The sequence below is a fragment of the Carassius carassius genome, chromosome 2, assembly GCF_963082965.1.
Source record: "Carassius carassius chromosome 2, fCarCar2.1, whole genome shotgun sequence".
Taxonomy (NCBI): domain Eukaryota; kingdom Metazoa; phylum Chordata; class Actinopteri; order Cypriniformes; family Cyprinidae; genus Carassius; species Carassius carassius.
The window spans coordinates 42,194,867-42,212,189 of NC_081756.1; the positions used below are offsets into that span (position 1 = coordinate 42,194,867).

At 37.7% G+C, this 17,323-nt stretch overlaps 1 protein-coding gene across 3 annotated transcripts in view; it reads left to right on the top strand.

The window, feature by feature from the left end:
- trip4 (thyroid hormone receptor interactor 4) overlaps nt 1-17,323 on the top strand; it is a 99,801-nt gene that overhangs the window by 46,749 nt on the left and 35,729 nt on the right. The window contains exons 12-14 of one of the 3 annotated variants that reach the window (XM_059516439.1): nt 9,786-9,888; nt 15,006-15,103; nt 15,183-15,339. In XM_059516439.1, coding sequence (XP_059372422.1) covers nt 9,786-9,888; nt 15,006-15,103; nt 15,183-15,320 — 339 coding nt within the window. In that variant the 3' untranslated portion in view covers nt 15,321-15,339. Of the gene's footprint in view, nt 1-9,785; nt 9,889-15,005; nt 15,104-15,182; nt 15,340-17,323 lie in introns of those variants that run through there. The other 2 variants (XM_059516448.1, XM_059516457.1) reach the window with 2 other exon arrangements.

Here is a 17,323-nt window from a genome sequence, read left to right on the forward strand (position 1 = left end):
AGAGGCGTGTAAAGGGCGTGTTTTAGCAGAGCTTCAGGCCCTGACTGTGGAAACCCTGCGCTATTCTGGCCTCGGTGCTACTGGCCCGAGGCTATTAGCCCCGTCCGGCCCGCTTTAAGCCCTGGCTTGCACTGGCCCGACAGTGGAAATGCGGCTAGTGTATCAAAGTACTTTGATGACAATTGGTTTGTGGAGCGACACTTTCAGTTGAACACAACTTCGGACGTCAATATAATCATAATATTAGTCAATATCATCAATAGGCAGGCACGCATCACATGAACCTCAATAAACATTGGATAAAATGCTCACGTTCGATAGAAATGTAAAAATCAATAAATGTTTAGTGACACTGTAGTCTCAGCCTCAGATGTCACGCCCATGGACTGTTGGCTAAACGTCTGATGCATATGGCACACAAAAGTGGAAACTCTTCAGGAGTTTCGAAATGTCATCAGATTGGTTGAATTACAGGATTTCTGGTAGATGTGTGTGTAGCATTCTTTAAGGTTCTGCCTGGAAACAAAGATGCTGTGACACCAAACCCCTTCACAAAAGAAGAAAGCCATCATGTTTATAACTGTTGAAAATCCAGCATTTAGTTGATCCTGATAAATGCTCATTGTCAAAGTATGTGAAATATTTAAAGTTTGCAGAATAGAATCTTTAAAATACGTCCAAGAGTTTTACACACTGGTGTGTTCTTGTGGCGACATTTCCAAGGCCCGAAACGTGATGATGATCGAAATGAAGTGTGATTGTTTATTTGACATGTCAATCAAATGGCCTCATGGGTGGGCCTAGGCCAATGAAAGCTTCCATGAATTCCAAAGCTTCAGCTGTCAGTCTGAAGGTCTGGCTATGCAAGACTAGTGACACTGAATCAGGCTGGACACTGACAGTTAAATCAGCGGAAATAGGATGATGGGTAATGGACCTCGTTATGTCTACATCACTTAGAGGACCCACCAAAGAGTCACATGCTCAGGATACACATTCAAACGTGAACATGAGTTTAGAGGCTAGACACAGCACTACTTTAGGTCCGAAACATACACTAGCAAACATGGTTGATCAAATCTCTGTACTCTAAGCTAGGAAGTACTCTAGGAATATATAGCATCAAATCTAGTATACTGGCTTTGACTGAATGTAAACATTAACCCCTTAACTGTCACCCCCCATTTTTTAAATAGGCATTAAAGTGCACTATCCAAACTAAAATTGCTGTAATTTATGAACACTTTGGAATATAAACATATGGTTGTTCTCTTTTTAAAGAAGAAAATTAGCAGATGTTGGCAAAAGTGGAATTTTTTCAAAATATTTAAGTATCAAAAAGTTATAGAAGTTTAAATGTACTAAAATAATATGCACTATATTAATTTTATTATATTTTATTTATTATAAATATTTTACATAACAGTTTTTACTCTAAAATTGGTATAAAATTAAAGCCTTGTGTCTAAATAAGTTATGTTATAAATTTGAAGTTGATATGAAAAAAATTGAGGTTCCTGTGAGATTGTATTTAGGGCGTCATACCACACACAGCCACCGGGAGTCATCAAAAGTATTTTGAATTTTGCTTAATGAATTTTTCTCTAGATTTCTCTGTGAATTTTCCTTCTATCTCAAAATAACTCAAAAATATGAAATCCTGAGACTCAGACCTTTCCAATGATATGTTTGTTGCCAAGATTATAAAAAGTTTTGGTTCTAGAAGACCGTAATGCATTGTTTTATGAAACTTGGCCCTGCCCACTAAGGGGGAGGTGACCGCCATTAGATTTTAAAGTACCATTTCCATGGTAAAGCAATGTCCGATTTCAAAATGGTTTTCACAGGATGAATCTTGAGCTTCTAAGCTTTCAAATGATATATGATTTATGATGATTACTAAAAGATTTCTTAGAGAAAAAGACAACAACAAAAAAGAGTGCCAAGCGTCCCACAGGTGGGACGGTGACAGTGAGTAACACTTAAAGTTTAAAATTACTCCCTGACAGAAATTGCTTTGAGAATGTTACCATAGTGGGGTTATTGTGTCTAACTCAGTGTATGGTCAATTCTTAGGTGACCTTGTTTTCTTGTTACTTGTGGTTTGTTCTCAAGGGTGAGGTCATTGGCGAAGTTTAGGGGCCTGGAACTGATCAAAACATTTAGGCTACATAAATCTTACCTCCAAAATAAATGACCTCATAAAATCTATCATCATCATGTGAAACTGCATTTTTTCCCCCATTCACTAGCGCATTATTTTTTGTAAGTGAAGGTCTGTCAAATACTAATGTAGGACCTGCTTTTCAGCCATCTCTGGCTCCATTGGAAGCCTGCTAGTGTTTCATTTTGCTTATACGTTTTCAGCGGGAGCCTGATTCAGTGACTCTTTTTAAACAAGGCCAATCAATGCATTACAACGATGGTTTTTACCCCTGCGGGCCGCTGCCTCTGAGAGGAACATTACCTGTTCAGTATGCATTAAGGTGAGTGTTTACCATCAGCCTGATTGACACAGTGGCAGCCTGTGAAGCGGAAATAGCTGGACATGAATTTTCTTGTGGCTGAGACATAAATTATGTAAAAACACTAGTGGCAGTGTTGGACAGTGCTGTATAATTAATTTGTGCTCCAACTTGACACCAGTTGTGTTTGTTTGTGAAGGAGTATGTTTAAATATTAATCACTGCAGAACCCTACTGGAGAGAGCGCAGCTCTGCCTGCCATACATAAAAATAACTGCATTTGAAAAGTTTCCGTTTGTCTGGAATGGTGTAAGCCTGCTTTAGCCACATCATTAGCGTTTACAACAAAGCTCAAAATTGTTTCTTTATTAAAATCTGACAACATGAGAAATTCCACATGCAAAATCAGCAGGTTTTTCTCCAATGTAGTGCAAGATCCTGTCTATCTACAAAGACTTTTCCCCCTTTGACCCCAAAGTGATTTCACTGGCTGAGACAACTTTTATTTTATTTTTATTTTATTTATTTTTTGAGGGGGGGGGGGGTACTCTACTTGATTTAGTTCACGATTAGAAATAACAGAAAATTATTTAACCAATTTAAAGTCTTATGGTAAAGTAAACATTTACCACGGTTCAGCTATTTTAATAGTGCATGTGATCTGGAATTTTGCATGAGAGTGAAAGATTTCCTCATGCAAAGGTGGACATGTGTTGACCATCAGAAAGCTATTTAGTTTGAAGTTGAATTCTGTTTAAGCTGTACTTCATACATTGTTACACTCTTGACAATACACAGTGGACCAAAATGGAAATAATGGTGTGAATTTGTAATATATACAGGTAACTATGCAACCGTATGAAATGTTAAGTTGTGTAAGTTGTGCGACGAGAAAACACATGTGTGTGACACGACATGCATCTGACAGTAGGACAAGCCGTGTAGATTTATGATTTTGTTTGAAGAATTTAAGATAAAGCACGCCTCATGTTTAAGACTTGGATCGTGCACTTTTCTGGCAGCAGCTCCTACAGTGTCCTATTATTTCTCGAATGTGTTCACAACATCATAGTATTTCGATATAAACAATATTTTTCCATTCTAGGGGGAAACTTAGAGTTTGAAATGAAATTGAAATTACATTTGGCACACAGAGAAGAAACTAAACACTGTTTTTGTTTGGTACTCATGCACACCACCTGTTATTTTATGGAAAATATTTTTCATACAATGACATTATATAGTGAGCGTGTTCCAAAAAGGACATCTATATTACTTCTGTACTAACATTCTTTTGGAGCCAAAATTGAACTTTTGTTTGACTAATGATTGCCACCTCTGTGAACAAGGACTTACATTTTGGTCAATTTATCACATAAAGTTAGTGTTTATAGTGGAGATATAATATCCTAGTATCCAGTTTTACTGTGAACCACTCCCACCCCTGCTTCTTTTTGGAGCTTGACAGCATGTAGTTAAAAATTGCATTGATTAGCACTTATTTTTACAATATTTTCTAAAAAAAACTCACTGCAAATATCTGAAAAGAGAAAACAATTTTTGCTATCGGTTGACAAGCTGTCAGTTTTGACACAAGACAGAGCTAACATTTTTATTAGTAATGATATCAGCCAATTAATTGGCCTGTCAGATATGTCTTGTCAGTATTATTTAGATATAAAGCAGTAAGAGCACACAAAGCTGTACGTTCTTCTTAGCTTTTCATGGTTTATTCACTGTTAGCCGTCACAAAGCTGGAATGCTACTCAGGCATTTTTCTCACTACAGCTCCCAGATGGTCTTTGGCTTGCAGGGGTTTACAGGCTTCCCCCCCCTTGTTTTGTTTTTTGAAAAGGCTGCTGAGCTTTTTATTTTCCATTGAGGGTTGGTCTTACTTTAGTGAAGTACATTTAAAAATGTTGAAATAGAGCATGAAAGCAGTGATCCTGACAGCCTGCCTCTTTCTCTATTCCCTTTTTCTTTTTAAGGACCTCTTCCTTAGTGCTTCTCCTGTTTCAGGGTGTCTGTGCCAATGAAGCCTTTTTATTTGACCAAGATTGAGTGCAGCCAAGCGGGCTGGCCCTATTACCACTGCGCCACAGTGCAGGAGATTGCCTCGGCCATCTAATTGCGGACATCAGCTGAAAGGCTGTTGCTCTGCAGTAGTGAGCAGACAGCCAGTCTCAGATTCATTGCTCCATTGGCTAGTTAAAGCACCAGGCTGTCTTTGTTTGGGGACATGTGGAGGCTTATAGGCTATGGTGTGCTCTGTCTGCTCACTAATCTCATAATGTTCTCTGGCAAGGGCTGCTTACACTTTGCTGCCCTCCTCTGCACTGGACAATATGAATCTCTCATCACACTGCTTATAGCTGGGACACACTGGCAGGATCCCAGCCTAGAGAAAAATAAAGTCTTTCCACTTATCTGGCACCCTGTCAGCAGATAGTTGTGGCTGCGCACACATTTTGCACTCCACTGGATGAGTGTTTTGGAAGACATGTAGACATGGTGTGAGCTGTCTTAAATGTGCTACGGTGAAGGGCTTTTGGATGATGCTTTCCATTTTAAAGGAGTTTTTGTGGGTTAAATGCAATTTAAGCTTAGTTAAACGCATTTGTGGCATGATGTCAGTTGCCGCAACAGGTATCATCAACTCATTCCTCAATATATAAAATCAGAAATAATGTGTGCACAATAATACTCTTGCATTGGAAGCGTACAGTAGCAGACAATCGTCCAAAACCAAAAAGCATAAAAATATGCTACTGTCACACTTTTGATTGTTTCACTTAAATCAATAGGTCACCAAAATGAAAATTCAGTTGTTATTTGTTCACCTTTGTATTTTTTTATGTGACTTTCATTGTATTCCATTGACTTTCACTCTTTTCCATGCAATGACAATGAATGGGGACTGGAGCTTTTAAGCTTCAAAATAGGCAAGTATACAAGGAGAAAAAAGTATTGTGGAAGTATCGATGTTCCCAGTCTTCCGAACCTATACAATAGCTTTGTGTGATAAACCAAAAATAATTATTCTCAGACAATTTTCCATTCCAATGAGCTGTGAGTTGGTCAGTGAGTTGAGAAATAGATTGGTGAATAAATCATTCATGCCAGTTTCATAAAGCGGATTAACCGATTAAAGGAAATTACGACTTTGCATTCAACTCAAAACAAGAACATTGTGAAAGCCATGAATGCTTTAAGAAAGGTTGAGACTTTCAGTGAATAACGACTTGAAATTTTGGTCTGTTTCTCATACAAATCTATTATTTAGCATCAGAAGGGTAATACTGACTTATAATATGGTTCACAGACTTATGGAATAGTGAGGGTTGGTAAATGATAACAGAATTCCTTAAAAGCTGATATATTTTTGTAATTGCAATTATAATGACAGTTTCCAATCCAATCAGGTTTCTTAAACACAGTCACCATTTGCCATATTTTAACAGATAGTCCTGCCACACACTAATGCCATAGGCTATCTCCACACATAAAAATTAATATTGCATAACCACAAATTCATTCACCTAAAACGGTGAACTTAAAAGCAAAAATTCAAGCTTAATTTCTGCTTTAAAACCAAGACTTCCAAAGCGGAAGAGCAACAGAACAAGCCAACATTACTTTCTAATGGGTAGCAAGCTACTCCTGCGTCCATAGAGCTTAAGGTAAATTTAACCCACAATATTACTTTAATGACTGATGTTCAGATTGTATCGTATTCAGTGATACAACTGAAGCTTTTGATTCTAAGCCCTTGTTCAGTGGATGGATATGAATGTGACATGCCTATTCAATTAGTCAGGTATTGAAACTGTCATGTGGGGGAGGGGAGAGCTGGCCAGTTCAGTTCAGCAGCATTAAATCCTAATTAACCATGGAAGGATGAAAGGGAAATGTTTTTGAGTTCATTCTTTGATCAGGATTATTAGATTCAGAACATTAGCCATATATATACCGTCCTTTGTGTCTATAGGCTTCTTTTATTAAGGCAGTTGGCTTGAATTTGAGATTAGTTCCTTGGTAAAACAAAGAAAATCCTCTATTGCCTTTATTCACTGTTTAGTTTGAGATGCATATAGAGGCTTTATGAAGGTTGTCTTACAAATAAGAAGACTGAGCAGAGCATTCAAGGAAGCTATTTAGAAATAGTGCTGTTAGTCTTTTGTTCAGTAATCCTCCCACCAGACCATCAGGCAATCTGTCATCCTTTTAAATGAGTCTTAGCCCAAATGCTTAATCTTTGCACTCTGCAGTTATTTATCCCATTAAACTTCATAAAAAAATATGCTTTTGCGAGACATTTCATCAAGAAATCAAAATTTAAGCCATTTACGTTTTTTAAATGCATGTTCCAGGTTTCATTGTGCACAATTTCTCAGTGCACATTTTTCCAAAGAAAACAAGAAATTATCTCTATAATTCACTCCCCCTACTAAACACATTTTATGTCACATTTCTGTCTTTTTTTTTTAGTTTTATTTTTGTCATCAAAAATAAGAACAAAGAAGCACAGTAGGACAAAAACCTATTTCAATTAATTACAAATAAAATAAACATTGGTGTAAGTTTTCCAGTAACAGTGATCAGGTACTATTGAATAATCAAATACACATTCATATTCATGTATTATACATATACATTTCCATTTTATTGCATTCAATTTACAGATTCATGATAAAGCTAAGTTAAATTATTTTCTGTTTTTCTTTTGTTGTGTGATTTACGAGTAATGACACAGACAGCAGCAGATATATTAGGCAGCTGTCACATTAAGACTGAATGCAAAGATCCAATGTATTGACACATTTGCTTTCTTTCCCAACCGATTACATTCACCAATGGGTTTTGGAGTGATTTAGATTTTTTTTTTTTTGGCCAATGCCAACAGGACGATGTCCATGTTGAGTTCTCTTTTTTGCTGCTTATTGAGCTTAACCATTTTTAACATCAAGCATGCCTCACATTTATTTCCATTTGCTCAATATGAAAAATATAGCACAATCTCTGGTGATAGATCATTTATATTATCACCATGATATATATTATCATATCTTTGTGTTTCCGCTTATGTCATTTAGGCCATGCAGGATGTGGCATAATGTTAACTAATAGAAAAACAAATACAAATTAATTTAATAGTAACTTTTTAGATGCTATTTTCTCATTATTATTTGACATTGCTCTATTCTGTTATAGAGCACCTTGTTTTCAAAATTCAGTTGGCTCCACGTAGATAAAAATCCTGCCATTTATTTTCTTCATGAATGTACCATTTTGGAATTAAACAAAATATTCAGTAAGAAAAATGGGTTTCATGTGGATTTTAAATGTTCTCTGCAATGAGCGGTAAGGGTGATTTTTATATTTCAGGTGTATTGGCTGCAGTTCTTGATACATAATGAGCCCAAATAAGGTGAAAGTTATCCTTTGAAGAAAGCAGTTAGTTACACTGCAGGCTATATGGCAAATTAGCTAGTTACATTGAAGCAACTTAACATTTGTTTTATAAATGGTAAATGTAAAAAAAATAGTCAACCGGTTCTGTGTTCCAATTAGTTTTAATACATGATTGTGACGAGTGGGGCGGGGCCGAGGGACATGGGAGCGAGGCCGGGGGAGTGATTGGAGATGAACTACACCTGTTCGACCCACCGGTCTCGAGGCCCATGGCGGAGATGGAAGGATATAAAACTGGAGCGACGACAGTGAAGGACAAGAGAGGACCAGGCCTGGGCTTTTAGTTGTGTTTTGGGTTTTATTTGCGCGCACCAGTCGTCCGTGAGGGGCTGGTGCGCTGTTTTTGTGGTTATTTTGTTATTAAAATGTTTTTGATTGTCCGCCGGTTCCCGCCTCCTTCTTCCGGATGAATATGAAGGTTTATATCATTACAATGATTTAGCCAACAAAGAAACAAAGAATCTCCAAAAGAGGCACAACATTAAATTATAATGCGAGACAGCTGCTGCTAATCAATAAAATAGTTTTGCTACTGAGAAGCTGCATGATTACAAAAACAGCAACACTGAGAAATGTAGTTAACCAAACAGTTTTGCTATTTGTAGAGACACAAGTTACCCACAATAATCAGTAAATTATTTATTGTATTTTCAAATAAGCCATTAGTTTCTTGACATTAGAGTCAAGGTGGAGATTTTGCATCCACAATGTTAGAAGCCAGGTTCAAAAACACTGACATCGATTAAAGATTACTATCAATATTGACTTCATTTCTACACACAGAACATCTGCAACATCAGACGCAGCAGTTGTCGGTTTTATGAGATCAGGGTTTCCAAGAATTATATTTCTGTAATGTGTGTAATGGCTGTCTGTCGGTTTGTTTTACCCAGTGGCTCTTAACTGGTTTTACTTAGCAACCCAGATTTTACACCGATGTATACCCAAGTGGAGTCTAAAGTATCAAATATTTTTTTTCTTTTTTTTATTATTATTATTTACTTATGTATTTATTTATTTTTACGAGAAGGGCTTTTTACACAATATGTCCATTTTGGTATATGGATAATTTGACCATGTTCTTTTGAAATGTTGCAGTAGAGTTTTAGTAAATGCATGCCCTTTGAAATGAACAACAAAAGGTTTAGGTATCCATTTGTCCTTTTATTTGTCACACTGTTTAATTGAACTTATGAAAGGTTATAAAAATGCTTCGAAAGGCCAAAAAGAATTGTTGACCACTTAAAGAGCTAAAAAGAGACATATTTTCCCTCATATTTTATGAAATTTTTAATGTTGGTATGCATTTCTATATTTTAACCTTATATACTATAATGTTAGAGTTAGAAGTAAAATGTTCAACCTTTCATCTGCTGATCTTGAAGCGACATTTCCCCACAAGCATTTCAATCAGATATGTGGGCGTATCACAACAAGAGTGTAAGGAAATCTAGCAGTGACTGAATTTATCCACATCTCCTGCGAGACAACTCAAGTATGCAGAGGGACCTCCTATCTGCAGCACTCTTAAAAGCCCTGATTGTGTCAAGCTCTCTTTTAGTGTTGGTGTGGGGGGAGGAAATAGTGTTGTGAAAAGCTTGTGCTTCTCGAATGCCGTGATACAATCACACAACTCTCTGATGGTCGGGAGGAAATAAGATGACCTGTGCATTCCCCTGACATATTAGATAGATGTCACCTTTCTTATGAAAGTGCCAGTCAATTTCGCCTCTCCTGTGTGCTTCCTATCAATTACGAGGAAAAGAAGCCTTTCAAAGCCGCTGTGCTCTCTGTGCATGGTAACCAAGTGACTGAAATCAGCTCATTGTTTCCTCTCTCTCTTTTCAGTATCCCAAGATCAGCGAGGAGTCGACTTCTCCATTTGTCTTCATTTGCTCCAACCCCCAGGAGTTGTTGGTGAAATTTCCCATGAAAGGGAAACACAAGATTTGTAAGTCCTGTCTGCATCTCTTCATCTGCCGGCTCTTTTTACACTCTCAGATGCACATTTAGACATGTGCAATAAACCTAGTGAGCAGCCTATGGGAGCAGCAATTTAAGGATAATATAGGCCACTAAACACACAAAGGTAGGCAACGTCATTATGCTTCCCAATAAGATAATCTTGAACCAAATTCTAAGATGCTTACAAAATTTTATTTAAAGATGTTTAATTACAACCAGACATGTATACAATATTTGCAAAAGCCATATTGTCACACTAAACAAAAGATTTTAAAACAAATGTTTTTGAGAAACATCTAATATACTTTTACACTGTACTATATATTAGTCATATATATTAATGTTGGGCGATACGGTGATTTTCCAAATCGTCATATCGTCAGCCCTTGAGATCGACAATAGATGATATTATCGTGAGTGGGTGGAGCAAGAGAGAGACTCTTGTTCTTGTCATATCATAACTATTTGGTGTTTTAAACCACGCAGGTGCGTGAGCGAGAGAGAGCCTATGGAATCACCATTAATCGAAAAAAAATTCTTTCAAACATACTGATAAACTACTGTAAAAATACTGTATTTAAAACGGCTAGTTCATATATAGTCAGACGCAACTGTCATATCGTGCGTCCTATGACAAATTTGCCGCATCTGCGTATGGAAGTTATCCGTGTAAATGTTCTGCAAAATCAGACAATGGTGAAAATCGATAGTAGATTTAATTTAAAGTCCAACAGTTGTTTGTGGATGGAGACTTTGTAACAGACAAAACTATGTATTTTGCATTCATCACTTTATAGTGCAGTGTGCATGAAAATAATAACAAGGTGCAGAGCGAACTTATCATCCATAGTGGTTCTCACGTAGTCCTTCTACATCACCACATAGTGAGTGTTATAAGTTAAGTGATCAGTCTTTAAGAGAAGGACTACGTGAGAACCTCTATGGATGTTATTATTTTCTTTACTTTATTTGTAATGCCATGAAAGAGTTAATCTCTCATGTATGAGAAGTGCGCATTGCCGTGTATCAGCCATTAAATGTGTGGGACAAAAACTCCTCGTTTTCTCTTTTTTCATGGATTTAACGAGTCATCCGAGTCAAAGCGGACAACTTCAGCGACTAACTTTACAGGCTCTAATCCTCTATTGCGCATGCGCGCTGTGTGTGTGTGTGTGTGTGTGTGTGTGTGAGAGAGAGAGAGAGAGAGATAAATGCGATGCTGAAATGAAATAGCTGGGCAGTTTGATAAAAATAATAATAGTTGTTATTATTATTATAATTTAATATGTTAATAGGAGAAAGAGCCTAATATCGTCTTGACTATCGACAGAGACATCTGCTTCCATCGATACTATCGTCTATCGGCACAACCCTAATATATATTCAACAGTGCATCCCAAGCCTTGGGAAAATATATATTTGTTGTTAGCCGAGGCAAGGGCAGTAATGATTTTAAATAATATTTCCATGACATCAGTATCATGACGTTAGTGTAGCAACTTGATAATGCCAAACTCAAAAAAATGATTGTCCAGTGCGAAACTATTTGTGCCCATCTAGACAGTAGGTATTGAGGTAGCTCACTAGGTTTTGAAACCGAGCTGTGATGTTGCACATCATCTATTGCTGTAACCTGTGTTGCAGGGTTTTCATATTATTATTATTATTATTATTTTCATAATCCCTTTTGTGGATGTTTGCTTACTCTTTGATGTACAGTGTTGGTGGTGAAACTTCCCTGGAAAACACAAGATTATTCTTTTCATGTCTTGTGCTGGGTGTTCTTATCAGTTAATGCTTATTGTTGTCCTCACTATCATCATTTAGCTTCAGATTTATGCAGACCTATTTTCCCATCACAGATCACATCTTTAGGCAACACCATTAATAATGGTAGCATATTTGATTTGCATTAGTTTGGAAAGACAACAATACAAGTATACCATGGAAAACCCATGGTAGTACTGTGGAAATTAATTGTTTAAAATTGTTTGATAGTGTATGATTGAAGAAGGTTATTAACAAATAATTACAAATAATTGTTGGTCTGAACAGCTACTCCAGCTGATCCTTTTCCCTGGGTTTGGCATCACAGCTCAGGATGTTGAAGGATTTACTCTGTGCACGTTCTTGTGGTGCCATCGACCAACTTCAGAGGGATAAGTCACATGGTGCTGACTTCTGGGAGGTCCTGCACCAGCTGAGCAAGTGCCATTGAGATGAATAGGATTGCTAACGGATGAATGTTAACTTTCTTCTAAGAATGATGGCCCTCCTTGTTCCAGTCACATGACCCAAGTTTTGTCACCAGACTGCATAAAAAAGACCTTTATTTGAAAAGAAACATCAGTTTAGACTTGCAAATATGCCTATATGAATGCATTGCTTTTGATCTACAGTAATGTTAACAGGAAATCTCCGCTCTTAACTAATGTTGTTTAGTACTATTTTCCCAGTCATTCTTCACAGCAGCTCGACTGTCAACAGTGGTGTTATTTCACAGTACAGACTGGAAGCATTTCACACTTGCATTGTATCTGCGTGACGGTTCCTCCTTAATCACATTTACACATTATTTTTTTGTTTAACCTGCTTAGCTTCTCAGATAAAAATTGATCAATTAATTATGTAACTTCAATGATAGTAAATGCCTGATTTCTCAGGTGGAAAGAGTCTCTGACAAGCATTGGTGATTGCTTTTACAAGAGCATTGGTGACTTACTGTTTTGGGGTCTTTTGTTTTCACATAAAGGAAACACAAAACCAGGCCCTCAAAAGCAATCCTTCCCTCTGACATTCAAAGCTCCCTCCTTCCTCCACCAGCTTTTCATATCGTAATGGAGATTTTTATATCCATTTTGACCTTGTGTCTAGCCACCGTTTCCCATTCATTTTCATTCTCTCCTAAGCTGCCAGAGCTCTCAGGAGAGCTGAACTCTGTGAACTCCTCACGGGGTGAATGGGGGAGGAGATATGGACTGATAAGCTGAGAGAGCAGTGAAGAGTAAGAAGTCACCACAGAGATGTCCTGCCCTTTAACACCCCTGTGTCTTCCACGGTTTATCCAACGTTAGGGTCAAGGTGTCACACTTTTTGTCCTGACACACTGAAGAAGGCCTGTGAGCTGGAAAAGTTAATATAAAACATAAAAAAAAAAAAAAAAAACTGAATTTCAAATGCAAATCACAGCTGAATTTAAGTATTAAAAAGACTTGCATGCCAAAACGAGATATTATACAAGACGAGACAGCACAGTGTAAATAACCTTGTTGAACTAGCCATTTTCTCCTGCACATGTCTTTACCCTATCATCCCAACAGCTAATTGATATATGGATTAGAAATCACATAAAGATACTTGCAGTCTCCGAGAACAAAGCTATTAAAGAAAACTGACTTGTATAATAGAACACCATCCATCACCCCTCATTGTTGATGGAATTGCTGACATTTAGATGTGGGAAATTTGGACACTGTTGTTTCATTACAACAAAATTTCCATTCGCTGATTAAAATGACCATATTAGAAACTGTGTGGGTGCTGAGGTTTCTGTTCAGCAGGCTCTGGAATCTTTTTATCCTGTCATTTCATCTCTGCGCTGAAGGTCATCTTTGCTACATCGAGCTGTCGGAGATATCCTGACGAGTGGCTTCAGCCTTGTGTGAATATTGCAAGCACTCATCAGTGATTCAGTTACATGCTAGCCTTTTAAAGGCCAAAGGTTTTCTCTCTCTCCTTGCTTTTTTCGAATCAATACAGCTTCAAAATCCAAATAAGTGTGCCTTGCAAGCTGCATGAATTAATAATATGCATCCCAGCTTCTAGCATGCTGTGCTGAAATGCTTTGCCGAAGGACAGACTTGAAGTAGATGATCTGTTTAGTTCCTTAAAGGAAACCACTTTCCACTTGTCTGGATTAACCAACTGTACTTTATTAAAATAAGCTTTATTTTAATAAACAGTAAATTTTTTGTGCTTCTGGTGATTTATAGCCTGGCTTCTGACTACTGGCATGATGTCTGGTTCACTTGGCAGTTTATTCTGGCAAGAACTGTCCACTTAGACCAGGAGGAGATTGTCTGACCGGAATGTAAAACGACTACCATAGTTAGTTTCATTTTTTTCATGCCGTTTAAGGGCAACTTTATCTACAAATGTTGATACCACAAAAATATAGGCTACTGACTCTCACACTTTGGAGTTATTGTTTCATTTGTCATTTCTAGAGCAAGAAGAGACAAAACTCAATTTGATGTGTAAGGGCTGTAGACGCAGATCTCTGCATGCACACTGTATGAACTCAAAGTTGAGTTTTTCTGCATCTTATGTTTGAATGCTTTAAACTGATTTGAATGTTTAAATTGGCAATGTTTTAAACACATGCAATTGATATGCTTTCGTGATGATGCACAGGCCATCTTTTTACGCTGGTCTAGTTGGTTGAAATCACCATCCCCCTCCCCTCTCTCTAGGCCGCTTTACTAAAGATATGTGCCACATCTATTTTTGAAGGTAAGGGTGCGCTCAAATATGCTCTAGAACCCCTCTCGTGATACTCTGTTGTCATACACCGATCAGTATGCACAGCGCTGCTTCTAGTCGAACACACCTATTGAGTTTGTGTTGTTGCTGTTGTGCGAGCTAGGAAATGTATATCCACAATACGCCATCGTGTCGCTATATCATTGATAATGGTATTACACTTTTTTTTTTTTATCATGCAAAGAATTTATACCGGTATTATCGTGGACTGTATGATTATGGCACAGCCCTTCTTCCTACTGAGATCTCTCAGCTCCTTTAACACTTTTTACCATATTTAAATCCATTCTCCAGAATTCTGCCAGATTGTCCCACACACTCGGTGTAGAAAAGTGTGCAAAATTACCCAAAATCATACTACAGTAACCTGAGGCCATGAGCTTATTGACAGCCTCCTACTCTTATCGCCCTTTCTTCTTCTCCCTGCAGTACCCTTGTTTCTTCACTTTTTTTTTTCTTCATTTCTCCACTGCCTTTTTTTCATTCTCTTCCATAGGTTGAGTAAAAAGAGAGGTTTTGATTTATTCATGGAGTCCTTTTTTATATTCATGTATTTTCCAGGGCTATCTGGGTGCGGTGGAATTTCTTGCTTCAGCAGCTGCTGGGATGCTCGACAGAAATCGGGTTTCAGGTCTATTGAGTCTTTCGGTGGGGGATGGGTATGTGTATTGGGGAGGTTATATATTACCCAGGAAATGTGCAGCAGGCTTCAGAGGTGACAGGCTGTGTTTATTACAGATCTGTCACACAGCTAATGGGCAGCTGGGAACTGGCTGCTCCACTAATGTGAATGAGAAGCGTGCAATGAACAAGAGGACTTTAGTGCTGAGAGAAGGACTCCCTCCCCCACTTTGCCCTTTAAACTCAAAGCAGTGACCGTGATCCACAAACAGGGAAAAGGTGAATGTACATCACCTGAAATCACAATTTTCAGACACTGCACAGAAGTTACAATACTGCATGCTAGTAGATAAGGAGTCACTTAACAGATGTGTTTATCCAAAACAACTTGGCTGGTAGGAATCTTTTCAATGACTTTTTTGGCATTGACTATGCTGATTTTGGTTGTAGATGAGTGAAATGGATTTGTAACATTTTAAATTGTGTTAATGGAGCTGAGAATCAAAGTATTTACACAACAAACATGCAAAGAATGAAAATGCAGAGTTGTGCAGTGTAGATTTTGTGTTGGCCCTGCTAGGTATGAAATTGCCAAGTACGATATGTTCCTCAACAACTTCTGTTAGTCCTGGAAGAACATTCCTGTCAGTGGAATTCAGTAAGGCTGGTACGAATACCATTTTTTGAGCTTTGAAGCTTTAGCAGTAATCAACACCGAATATTCTAAGCTTCAGAGGGAGGGGGCCGAACCACTGATCTATAATATAGAACTGGATTGCTCATGACTTCATGAAAGTAAAGCCGCGGCACCGCCATATTGGTAATCCCTAGTGTTCGTAACCGTTCTATTGAATTAATAGGAAACTGTATGATTTTAATGAGAAAATATCACCTAACAAGTCAGTGTTTATAAATCTGAATTATCTCTGTACATTCTTACAATGCAAACACCCTAGGCATGTAAACGGTTATTTTTTAAATGTCGGGAATTTCCCATAGTTATTAAATATAAGCTACGTTCATTACAGTAGCGAACATCATGAACATGATAAACACCATAAACATCAGATGGACACGACCTCAACATATATAACAAACGACAAAGTGCTCATGCTGAAATCTGAATTTATTCAGAGAAATAACTGACTATAGAGCATCACAGTCCCGCCCACAGCCGGTGCCGGAAGTAAAAATTCAATTCAATTTCTCCGTTGACAGTTGGGGTATAAGCCATAAAAACGTTACCATACATGGTAGACTTAAAACCAGCTACGGCTGTACTAAGCGATAGTATATGCTCATATAAACGTCAAAGGTTCATGGGGCACTTACCTTGTTTTGAGATAAATGGCTTATATTCGCTATGTCTTGGATAAGTACTTCATTACCCACAATCCTGAACAATCCCACAGTGATGCATCTGATTGGTCGAACTCGTGTAACCCTCTGGTTAAACCCCGCAAAGGTCCGTGAAGACTGAAGATCATAAAAAAATTAATTTAATAAGTTTAATAAATTAAAACCTATTTTGCGTTTTTGAACAGTAGACTTATCAGTGCAATCGTGATCTCCTTGGCCATGATGGCTTTTTTCAAGGAGGAAAACAAAAGTGTTCAAAGGGGTGAAAACCACTTCAGATAGGGTCATGTAACGTTAGTTGAGTGTAGCGTGTCCGAGGGTCAGCTTGAGGGACAAGACCTACAAGTTTTGGTGAGTTTTGCAAGGAGATATTGGTAACGTTAGTTAGCATTATCATCCACTTTAGCTAGGCTACTGTAGCCTTCATATGGTATGAGTCATATAAAACATTTTATGATGCCACTGTCAAAACAATATTTAGGCTAGGCATACTTAGCATTTACTGAACATTTGTGTAATGGCAACGACATGTGTTGACGACTGAGCGGTGATTGCAGTCAGGCACAAAGCACTGCACCATTGCTGACGTTATCGTTAACCGCTTTCACACACGCACACGATATATAAAATACACGATGATAAATATAAAAATCAATACACAATACCTATATAAAACACTATTTATTTACAGTATTAATACTATTGCAGTTAATGCTATTAACTGCACATTCACTATATAAAATAAAATTCACTGGAGGAAAAAGTTCACACGGCCGTCGTCAGATTTGGAAGTCGCTCAAAAGGCTCTTTTCGCGGTTGTGGCTTCAGTCGAATTCAGTGAGGCGCGGTGGTTTATGGGACGAGTAGTTCCTTCGCTCGAAATGAAAATATGTACACAG